General features: G+C 40.9%; 1 protein-coding gene across 1 annotated transcript in view; it reads left to right on the top strand.

Annotated features, from left to right (window-relative positions):
* Positions 1 to 12,700, top strand: part of LOC139710715 (TPR repeat-containing protein DDB_G0287407-like) — a 72,105-nt gene that overhangs the window by 17,657 nt on the left and 41,748 nt on the right. Inside the window, exons 3-4 of the mRNA XM_071622634.1 lie at positions 7,153 to 7,337; positions 11,723 to 11,942. Coding sequence (XP_071478735.1) covers positions 7,153 to 7,337; positions 11,723 to 11,942 — 405 coding nt within the window. The remainder of the gene's footprint in view (positions 1 to 7,152; positions 7,338 to 11,722; positions 11,943 to 12,700) is intronic.

Below are 12,700 nucleotides of genomic sequence, written 5' to 3' on the forward strand. Positions count from 1 at the left end.
TACAGTATGTCCAAAAACAAATTACAACGGGACCCTCCGCAATGATATCTTAAAAAATAGTGAATCAATCTAAATACAAATCCAAGGTATGAAACTGTAACTCATATGCATTGCCCACATCTTACAGAAAACCCCATTTGATTTACTTCAGTGGTCAAAGAGAAATGAGGAATTTTAGGGGCTTTCTACAAAATAGAGCTAAAATGTTATATTTTAAGACCCTGAAGTAGCACATATTGGGTGTTATCAATTCGAAAATCTGATCGTATTTTTTTTTTTTGGGGGGGGGAATATACTGCAGTATGTGCAAAAAAAAAATGCAGTCAGATTTTTGCATTGATAACACCCAATATGATTCTTTTTTTTTAAAATGCTACTTAGGGTCTTCAAATATAACATTTTAGCTCTGTTTTGCAAAACTCCCCATTAAATTTGGTTAAGCGGTCACAGAGAAATGTGGATTGTTGTAAAGCATGAAATGAGTCTGATTCTTCCAAGTTTAGCACTTCGGTGATCTTGCGTGTGAATACAATAGACAGAACTTGGAGGGAAGATATTCCCGACATCCTCTACAAAATTCTGTATTTTAGTCAAGGCTAGGCTCCATAGAAAGTGTACCTAACCTTGTTTTTTCATATATACAATGTTTTTTGATGGTTTCTTGTCAATTCGAGGGTGCTGATTCCAAATCCGATTGATGCCACTCGCGTAACCTTGAGCATTTTCGGCAAAATGCAAAATTCGGCCATGATAATCCCAGTTATGTCCATTTTATGACCAATTATTCCATCAAAGTTTTTTTAAATTTTTGTTCCTTGAGTAATTCTACTTGCACATGCAAGACATTTTTCATTTGAAGAGGTACATTTAGTATTTTAAGCTTATTTTCAATTTAAAATGGCCGCCACTCCTATACTCATGTACTATATGAATGGCAAAATATATGCACAGAAATAGAAGACGAATTTCTAGTCACATACCTACGCTTTTATCAAGTTTTGCATATGCAATGCAAATCTGATGAGTGCCACTAGCAAAATGAGTAAACAAACAAGCAAACAAACAGAAAATTTATTGTTTTTCGGCTTGTTATATTCTTCTTAATACAAAACTTCAAAATGGATGCCACTCATATACCCCTGCACAATATGAACGGCAAAGTGTACATGGAAATATACAATTTTTTTTCTGTCACTCGTTACACTGTTTATCAATTTGTGTGCTGATTATATATCAGAAGGTTGTTAGTAACAAAAGCTGTTTTATTTGTTGATGCAAACATCCAAATTTGCTACCTCAATCTGAATTTTTCCCTAGGAATTTGGAAAAATCCACCAAAGCTTGAATTGACGCCAACATCAAGATTGTTTATCAGGAATTATTAGATATGAACATTTGATACTTACTTGTCTTGAGATGTTCACTCTGACTCTGGTTTACTGAATTAAAAGGCTGAATCCTAGATGATGACACTAATGAAATTTTCAATTACCTGTCCTGTTCTACGTTATCTAAAAGCGATATTATACAAACTTTTCAGTCCCCTCATCCGAGAAAGAACATGAGGCAGGGGAAAATAGAAAAAAAGGGATCACCTCACTTCCTGTCGTCAAATCTCTGAAATGAAAACAATGCCCAAAAGTTGTTCTTGTTAACCCAGATGAATTGTAGATGAATTTTACTACCTTTTTTTTTTTTTTTGGAGTGAATGTGTTTGCGTATAGTTATGATGTCAAGGGAGACTCTGAGATCTGTACAGTGCTGCCTCATTCTGAAAGCAGTGTTATAACAACTGGACTTCACACTACTTGTCTTTAATCTTCAGCACTTGCAGATTTAGGATTGCTCTAAGTAACCAGACCAGCTGTGTTAGGACTCTGAATGATGGCCTCCTTAATTGTGGCTGAAAACTAACTCCACTAGAGTTCTTTTTAACATAATGGTGACATAACATTCACTTCACGTAGGAAGTTTGCAGATGATCTTGCCTTTACGCAGGGCTCGACACTAACGGTGGCCCGGTGGCCAGGGGCCACCAAAAACGCACGTCGGGCCACCGAAATTTCAGAAATGAAGAAATTGGTGGCCTGATCGGGCTACCAAAAAAGGTCGGATGTTTGCCTTTGGGCCACCAAAAATAAAAGTTCATAGTTTGGAGCCCTGCTTTACGTCTCATAGAAAGTCCTTAGATGATATCAGCCGAGTACTGACCCATCTCAAGACAATAGAGGAGTACTTCAACTTCTGGAGACTTTGCTCCAACCTTTGTAAGATTCTCATCAGACCCATGCCTTCCATCTTAGTAACCATCTTGCCAGCGCTATGTTCAAGGTTGTCATCTGTGGCAAGCCTTCCACGCATAGGCCAAGGAAGTCTACCCTCTTTCACTGGCACTCGATCACTCTCCCTCACGCTGGAAGGAAAGGATGGCAAGTATCACCAGTGCCGTCTACGCATACCCTGACCTTCTAAACACGAAAGCATGGGGGCATTTCATGAAGCGTTTTGTCTGACAAATTTGACAAATTTGCTCTCAGCCAATCAGATGCAAGGATTTTTATAGCTTATAACAGTTTGTCAAAAAAAAAGACCTGACAAAACGCTTCATGAAATGCCCTGTTGCGACACGGATTGTCGCCCCTACACGGATTGTCGCCTCCTGCTCGGGGCGACAATCCGTGATGGGCGTTGGCGGCACGGATTGTCGCCCGCCCTCGAAGCACAATTTGCTGGGTAATATCGTTCTGGACATAATCTTTGAAATACTAACACATAACTTACATGGCTACATCCATGCAAACATGCCATGTAAAAAGTCATGGTGAGGTTTCAAGGAAGTGTGTATGTGCGCGTGCACATGATAATTTAGTGTCCGTTTGTGCGTGTGCGCGCGCGTGTGTGTGTGTGTGTGTGTGTGTGTGATGGAAGAATGTGTTTATTATGTCAGTTTTTTGCGTATGTGTTTTTTAGCTTCGCGTGGGGAGGGATACCTAGTAAGCTGTTGCTGGCATAAACATTGATATTGATTTTATCAGCAGCTTTGAATTTGATGGGTTTGTTTGGCAGATTTGTATATGAATTCGGAGTGGAGCTTGCGTGCGGGCGGATGCTGCTTTTCTGCATACGGTCCATTATGTCTTATTTATCAACATTGGGAAATCGTTTCATCAGGAAGGATGTGGTATCGGTTCGGGTGTGCGTCGATATGTGGGAAGGGGGTTACATTTCGTTATTGCAAAAGTTTGTTATTCTGAAGGCTCATTCGTCCGAAGGCTCATTCGTCCGAAGGGTCATTATTCCGAAGGTTCGTTATTCCGAATTTTATTTTTGGATCAACGAACCACTAGGTATAGGGAATTGTGTGTTTCGGATAAATGAAGCCTCGGAAAAAAACGAAACTTCGGAATAACGAACCTTCGTGTGTGTGTGTGTGTGTGTGTGTGTGTGTGTGTGTGTATGTATGTATTTGGGTCGGTGAATGTGGGTGTGGGATGATTTAGGTTTTGTTTAATCAGGGGTTGGTGGGTTGGGGATTGGATTTGAAGAAGGATAGTTATAAATGGTATGACGGATGTTGGTACGATTTAATATTTAGGATAGATGTAGGCCCTAGATTTGTTTCGGTTTGAGAGGGGAGGGGGTGGTGGGGTTTTTTATGACTGATTTCATTCTAGATTTGTGTAATATATTTGTGTGTTTTTTATGTATATGCCCTTTTAAGTAAGAAGGTGTTACATGATCCAAACCAATATATTCAAGGAATATAGGTTTGGTAGGGCCCTATACATGTCAAAACTTTCTCGTGAAGAAATTATTAGTAGGGTTGGTCTATAATCGAGTTATCTATGTTGAAATGAGATTATTTGTGGTATAAATTGACACATGGATTTGCTTTTGTTTCGAATTGCCATTTGTAACTTTTTTTGTTCATGTTGCACCCAGAATGGGTCGATTTATGAATGATTTGAATGAAATCAATAAATATCAAGGAAAAAAGTGTTGAGTTGGTTTGTTTGCATTATGAGGTTTGTTTGAGTGTTTGTTGGTGTTTGTTTGTATTACGTATGTATTAGCGGTGTGCAATGGCAGTTCGTTTGTGCTAAAATCAAGTAACGATTGACAAATTTTTTTACGGCGTGTGGAAATTATTCGCTCATGCATAAAGCATGCCAAACCTATTCTGGGAGAAAGAATAGTGGTATGGACGTTCTAGTTTATAAGACTGATGGAAGAAAATGATTGCAGGGAAAAATGAACAAAGACAAATAACATTTGGGGAGGGTACCTCCCTCGTATGTATTTTCTCTCGGTCTCTCTCTCGCCTAGCCCGCCTCACCGCTGATATTTGGTTGACACACCCATACTATTTTTAGATCAACGCTGGTGTGAATTCTTTAAACACGTGCTCATACACTCTGAAGGCGTTTGTATTGCCACAGTAGCGCCACTATATTCCACATACACACGTAAACATACAGGCACACGTATACACACAGACAAACAAACCACTACCACTATGTAACCACCATACATGCACAGTTTCTACATATTGTATTATTATACTCCAAACACACACACAAACACACACACACACACACACACACGCACACACAACAAATCATACACATCACATATCATGCAGCTCACAATACACACACACACACACACACACACACACACACGTACACACACATACGCATAACTTACCGGTCATACCCATCCCACCAAAGCTTAACACCGGAGGAACCACCCCGAGCCCGGGGCGACAATCCGTGACGGGGCGACAATCCGTGTCGAAACAAATTTTTTGCCAACACGGATTGTCGCCTTCGAGGTCAAAAACTGGGAACTGCACAAGCGTCATGGATTGTCGCCAGGCGACAATCCGTGTAGGGGGCGACAATCCGTGCCGCCAGCGCCCGTCACGGATTGTCGCCCCGAGCAGGAGGCGACAATCCGTGTAGGGGCGACAATCCGTGTCGCAACATGCCCCCTTGAACAACCTGCCATAAATGCGTCTGAAATCCCACAAGAGTAGATATCCCTCCCGTAACTTGAAAGCTTTGACCCCAAAACAGGTTGGTGCAGATGCTGGTCTGATGTCATCTCTGATACCACCAAAGTTACCTACTACTGTCTCTGGCCTGGCAACAAAGCCATAAGGCTTCAACGGGTGGTGATCAAGCCAATCTTCATGTCTTTATTCTGTTTCTATGGCAAATAATCGCCCTCTGACCCCTGAGGAAGTGCTGAACATCACCAGATGTGGTTGCTATTAAAGCAATATTCATTGCAGGGCTAATATGCATCTTTAGCCTGAGCTAGAATTCTACAAATTTGGGGCTGATGTCGCCTGCTGCAAAACATCCAATTAAAGGGTTCTATAAAGACAATAAAAATGACAGTTTTAGTTTTAAGACAAGACTGAATGAGATCATGATGTCAAATTGTATATCATTAACACCATGGGAACTGTGAGAAAACTGAAAGAGGTATCTAACATAGCTGGTTGGTTGATGTTGAATAGTTTATACGGTATTGCGCTATAAGGACAGTTTATGACTTCACCAGTTTTTGTTGTTTTAATTCAAGAAGTAAATCAAGTTTGCTCGATAATATCAAGGCGGTACTTTATTATCATATCAAAGTCATGGATGTTATGATCCATTTCAAACACGCCTCAGGACTCCTCCCTCCCCCCCCCCCCCCAACTTCTTGCTGAAAAATAAAATACAATGTAAAGGGTTTTTAGTTGTGTCATTAATGTCCGATGTGTTTTTGTCTGCAACCATGTGTCACTGCACTTACTATGTAGGATTTTTCTGTAGTTTGTTGATATGGTTTTAGGGGAATGTATTATATCAGAAACTTTGCTTTCTAGCTTCCCCTCCATTTTCAACATTATTTGACAAATACCATGCATCTAGGTTTCGTAATATATTGTGTTAGTATTACATTTCGATATTTAACTTGCATGTATATAGAGTATGATGGTATATTGATTTCTTGCGAGACGTTTAGTGAACTTATATTCGTTGAGACAAAATGAAATATATAAGAAATTGTGTTAAACATCGTAATGTTTATGAATATTAAATGCTCAAATATACATGTAGGCCATCTATATTGTAAGTGACACCCAACATATTTGTATGACACATGCAACACTTCATGACAGCGTAGGTGTGGGACTGGAAATACAGTAAATTTGTTCTACATTTCCATGCATATGTTTTGCCATTCATATAGTACATAAGCATAGGAATGGCGGCCATTTTGAATAAAAATGTGCTTTAAATACTAAATGAACCTATATGAAATGCAAATTCTCTTGCAAATGCAGGTGGAGTAACTTTAGGAACAGAAATGTACAAAGTTTGGTGGAATACTTGGTCATAATGCTCATTATTGTGTTTATCACGGCCGATCTGGCGGCCATTTTGGATTTTTGCATTTTGCCGAAAATGCTCAAGGTTACGCGAGTGGCATCAATCAGATTTGGAATCAGCCCCCTCGAATTGACAAGAAACGATCAAAAACATTGTATATATAAAAAAAAAACAGGGTTGGGTGCCTTCTATAGCCTGGACTATTTCTCTTTGACCGCTGAAGCAAATCGAATGGGGTTTTCTGTAAGATGTGGGCAATGAGTTATAGTTTAATACCCTGAATTTGTATTAAGATTGATTCAATATTTTTAAAGATATCATCGCGGAGAGTCCCGTTGTAATTTTTTTTGAGACATACGGTACATGTATGTGCATGTACAGTGATATTACAGGAACCAATAAATCAAATCAAATCAAATCAAACTAGGAAAGCACACCTTTGCACAGCACCTTGCCCAAGCAGAGCACATGATTTAGTGAGTGTATTAAACCTCCAAGTTAATTCGTTGACCTGATATGCCTAAAAGATGAAAAATCCTTCAAAAATCCATAAATGTTCCCGGATCACTACCAAAATTGAATGAGGTGTTCCTTGTGTCAATATCAGCTTTTTATGCAAGTTTCATTTTTGATAATCCGTACTCAACTTTTTGAGTTATTTTGCAAACAGACAAACCAACGTCGTTGATCACTTAAACCTCATCCTTCCTTGGGGGAGCTAGGTAATTAACTGTTGTTGTTGATGTACATCTGTATCTGGCAGGTGTTACCAGAGCTTAAGGAGTGGTGTGAGAAGAGGAGTATCCATCTGATAGAGTGTGATCTCCGCTGGGGCGTGCCTCGGGACTCCACCACCCGAACGGTCCTCTGCACCTGTATGGAGGAGATTGACCGGTGTCATGAAGACACGGAGGGCGAGGCGTTCTTCCTGAACATGCTGGGAGAGAGGTTGGTCAAGAAACAGTCTCTATTTACACCAGTTATAATCATTACATTGTATTTGTAACAATATACCAATATTCAGGTGTGAGTTTCTTCAATTTGTCTTCCTCTACAAATAAGCCAGTTCGGAGATCATGGGTACAAATGACCTTTCATTTTTCTCAGTCGGTTAGACACTTCACTCAATTCAAAGCGACATAATGAAGCACCTTGCCCAACATAGCAATTTATGGAACTCGTATTCTAACAAAGAATGAACCTGTGTAGATGAAGTGACCAGAATAGTTCGTCAATCAACACTTTGGGAAGCATCCATGTCATTGTGCTGTCTTGAATACATTAACAAACTTTTTCTATTAACATTGCCAAATACCAGGCTTGCTGTCAGGTGGATGTACTGGCAGGCACCATTTATAAGGATATCATGAATAATCTAAAGCCCCAGTCACACAGCGCTTTACGGCTTAATCACGGCCAAAACACGTCAAAAGTGGTCTCCCGTGAAGCAGACGATGTTGTTCGCGTTGATGTCGAGCTTAAGACGAGCTACGGTCGATTTATAGACGTGGCAGGACGCGGAGAAAATTGGAACGGCGTCGGACGCGGTAAAAAGTTTTGAACTGCTCAAAATTTATTCCGCGGACAACCACGGGCGGCACACGTGGTAAAGACGTGCAACACACGTGAAACACACGTGATAATCCGTGTTCCGGCAGTGATTAAAACTGGGGGAGACGCGGTAAGACGCGAAAGTTTAGCCGTCTGTCACGGGCAGAGCACCGTCATCTGACGCGTGTTACGCGTTGATATCACGGAAAATAGCGTGTGTTTAGCGGCTTATCACTGACAAATGGATTTTCCGCGTACACACACGTGGCTGGACGTGGTTAGCCGTGCTTAGGCAGTGCTTAAGCAGTGGAACAGCCGCCAACTGCCATACCCCGTACAAATCACGGCCCAACCAAAATTAACCAAAAAATTGCCACTTACGACCACGTCCACCAGATTTTCATGATTTTTTGTACGTGATTTAGACGTGGAGTGCTTTGTGACCGGGGCTAACGACCCCGTTTGTGCAGGGCTGGGCCGTGGTCGGGCCACGGCCGAGCCATCCTTCATTTCACTGTAAACGCCCAAAAAGCCAAATGCGCGGGGCCAAAATTGGCCGCGCATTTGGCCACGCTCTGGAGGTGCGGCCGAGCCCGGCCTTTTCTCAGTGCAAATGCAAACTGGGCCAAATGCGGGGCCAATTTTAGTCTGGCTTCCAGACCCTCTTCCTGTACTATTTCGCTATTCAGGATATTAACCCCCTCAACGTCGAAAACTATATAGTTTGAGGTGGTTTTGTCCTGCAAAATATTTTTCCTTCGGCAAAGGCCTGTAGGAATTGCCCGAACGGCGACATCGTCGCCACGGAATCCAGTTGGCAAAGGGTCTGAAAACCAGACTATACCAAATTGCGTTTGTTTACAAGCAGAACGCCACTACGACAAAATATTGAAAGGTTTGACTTAAAAGCCCGGGCGGAGCCCGGCAGTATAAACGTATAAAATTGCGGGGCTCAGCCCCGCAATTGAGGCCGGGCTCGGCCGCGGCTCGGCCCAGCCCCGCACTGTAAACGGGGTCATAGTATTACAGATGCTTATCTCAGTGAATTTAAAAACCAACTTGTCTCTCGGTACAAATGATCTTTTTCTGCACATGCTCAATCTGGAACCCCGAACTGGCTTATTGAATTTGTTAAGATCGCAACTGCTGATCTGTAAATTAACAAACTGAACCTTCACTCCTCTGAATAATATCTTTCTTTCAATATATTGTTGCACAGCTTGAGGTAACCTGCCATGCACATATTTGTACTGGCACTTGCTTTATTTTTCCCCAAACTTCCCTATGATTTTAAAGACAGACAAACTTCCACAGAAAGGTCCTCTTTGTACTCTGGTGATAGGAGAGATTATGTAATCCCAATTCATTTGCAGCTAGTTTCAACACTTTTGGGAGAATTAGCTTATGAAGCATACTACACGAAGTCACAAATAGAATTCATAAATTCCATACAGGGCGTATAAAAAAAAGTTACACTTTTGAAAAAAATTGTCTAAATTACATTTCAAAATATATAGAAGATTTTTTCTAAATATTTATGGATGCCCCATAGTCTCATTTATTAAGTGTAATCAACAAAACAAATTTTTGTTCACGCTTGGCTGAACACTGACGCTCTTTGTCCAGAGTGTGAAAAATGACTTGCGCTAAAATGAAAGAAGATGGAAAATTCAGCCAGCAGTCCAAATAAGTGCTCCCATTCAAACAAATTGCTCTTTTGCTTAAGGCTTTGATTATGTTATGATAGTGTGAGATTTTTTTGTCAGCTTTATCGTAGTTTTAATGATTCAATTTCTAAATTAATAGGTGAGAATTAGAGTATGTAATTATTTCAAGCTCTTTAAAGCACAGTTTCAACAAAACACGGACACATCAATACCACATGCCAGTTATTCATTAATATGGTGGTGGTACCAAATTAATCAACATTCAAATAATTCATCCCATTAATCAATCAATTGATTGACCAAATGATCAGTCAATCAGTTAATCAATCAATCCACCCATCAATAAATGAGTAAAGGGGCTGGTGGTGGAAACAAAAAAGGGAAGAGAGGAGTGGCCATTTTGGATGAACAAAATACCAAAAACCTAAACAAAAAAAGCCACGGGGGGGGGGGGAGGTGATATGCCCGATGTAGATCTGCCAATTTAAACATGCATACAATTGCGACTGACTGATTTATTGATAGATTGATTGATCAAATGAATGATTCATTGATTGATTGCTTATGCTTGCTTGCTTGGTTGATTGCTTGCTTGCTTGCTTGCTTGCTTGATTGATTGATTGATTAGATTTATTGGATTGATTGATTGATTGATTGATTGATTGATTGATTGATTGATTAGATTAATTGGATTGATTGATTGATTGATTGATTGATTGACTGACTGATTGATTGTTGATTGATTGATTGATTGACTGAAGGATCTGAGGATGCATTGATTTTGTACTTTTTTTCTTGACTGAGTGACTGGCATGTAGGTTCGATAGAATGTGTGTGCATAATTTGTGATAACTGTGCTTAAAAGATCTTGATGTTGTTATTCAACCTCCCATAACAGAATGGAATCATTTAAAACGTGACAGAAAATTGCCAGAGAATTCCTAAACTATCATAATATAATCAAAACTGTGAGCAAAAGAGCAATTTGTTTGAATGAGAACACTAATTTGGACTGCTGGCTGAATTTTCCATCTTCTTTCAATTTGGCACAAGCCATTTTTCATACTCTGGACAAAGAGCGTCAGTGTTCAGCCAAGCGTGAACAAAAATGTGTTTTGTTGATTGCACTTGATAGATGAGACTATTGGGTATCCATAAATATGAAAAAATCTTCCAAATATTTTGAAATGTAATTTAGACCATTTTGTTTTGATACACCCTGTATAGGGAAGCCAAAGTCAGGTCCAATTTTCAAATTTTCATATTCTTCGATAACATATGGTTTTATTTTGATATCAAACTTGGCAACTATAGCTAGAATGACAGTTTATTTGTGTGAATGGGCACCGTTCTGATATTCTTTTTTTTTTTGGTATGAATAAATGCCTGGTCAAATTCTATGGTATCACCAACAATGTGATGGTGGATTATACAAAGCCACCAAAGGCCCCCCCCCCCCAAAAAAAAAAGTTTCTTCTTGGGTATGGTCTGCAAAAATATGTAAAAGGTGAACTTTTCAATAGTGCTGGACTCCATGGGTCTCTTGTTATTTTTGAGCTGGTTTCTTTGGAGTGCAATATTCATGAAAATTGTTCTGGAATGTCTGTTGCCAGAAACTTATTGTCAGTGAATACATCACCTTACTCCCTAATCTGTGTGTCACAATGGTCTTTCTGTTGGACTGTGGCACATTGCTATTCCTAAATTGACTAACTAGGCCTTATCTTCAACTAGATCAAGTTTGCACGGATTAGTATACTTTTAAGTGAAGAGTCTGGCACATCAAGGAAGAATTAATGTGTGCTGTGAGTCGTTATCGTGCTGCACTGTGACATTGAGACCAGCTAGTCTGCATATATCACTCTTGGCAATCTGACCAGGGCTGCACATTAAGCCATTTTCCCTACTGGTCCAAAAATTACATTTAGATGTGCTGGTCCTGTGCTTTTATTTCCAACTGGCCAGGAAAATATTATTTTTGGTATTTTACCTGTCATGTCGGTCCAGTATATTCAGCAATTCCTGAAAAGCTGCTGGTCCGACAGTGATCTTTACTGGTCTGGGACCATCTGACCAGTGCCAGTGTTCTGCATTGTGATATCTTACCCCACTCAGGTACGGCTGGATTCCTAGCGAGGATGATGTACCGGAGGACATCGCCCGGAAGTATGACTGGGTGGGGAACTCCTCCATCACCCACATGGAGATTCTCCACGGGGCCTACCGCTTCTGCAACCGCAACGCCGCCTTCTTCCTCAGAAAGGTGAAGGGCATGCCGGAAGATGTCAGGTTAAAGTTTGCTGACCCCACGGAACTTGGCCGAGCCCAGATAAAGGTAAGTTATCAGGTACTACAACTGGATGTGGACCCCCCCCCCCCCCCCCCCCCATATCATGTCTATTACACACATCAGTTTGATGCAGGTGCTGTTTATGGTCCATGCCCTTGGAGATAGAACATTGTCTGGCCTGTGTACTGTAAATCAGTTAGGAAAGATTGTAGTGTGTTGTGCAAATTTGATGTAGCCAAAGTCAAGATAGTGTTGACTCCATAGCTGTTGTATTCCTTATATTTATATTTGTATTTTTCTCTGCCACTGATATAATTTGGTCTTTTACTTTTCAAGAATCTATTTGTGCTCTCATTTTGCAATTTGCAGTCTTGTGTGTAAGACCAGGCGTCCACTAGGGCGCGGACAAGACGCAGACAAGCTCCGGAATGCAAATTTGGTATTCCGCACTCCTTCGGGAACCTGTCCGCACGTTCCTGAACGTGTCCGCTCACTGTCCTAAACATGTCCGGGCGTTTCCGCACCTTCGGGAGAGAGAAAAATTTCCGCGTCCAAATTTTGATCGAGACCAAAATTTGGACGCGGAAATGAACTTCCTGACACCTTCGGTGACTTGTCCTGACGATGTCCTGAGGATGTCCCGCTTGTCCGGAACCCTTCCGCTCCTTCCGCACACGCTCCGGAAAGAATCCCGCGGTGTGGGGAAGCTTCCCGAATGAAAGCGGAAGACACCAGGAATGTTTGATAGGACAGCGCGGAGCCGATGCGGATCTATATATGCAAGTGTCCGGAACCGATGCGGA

This window comes from Diadema antillarum, unplaced genomic scaffold, assembly GCF_040938485.1.
Source record: "Diadema antillarum isolate AM-2024a unplaced genomic scaffold, OU_Dant_1.0 seq00001558_RagTag, whole genome shotgun sequence".
Lineage (NCBI taxonomy): Eukaryota > Metazoa > Echinodermata > Echinoidea > Diadematoida > Diadematidae > Diadema > Diadema antillarum.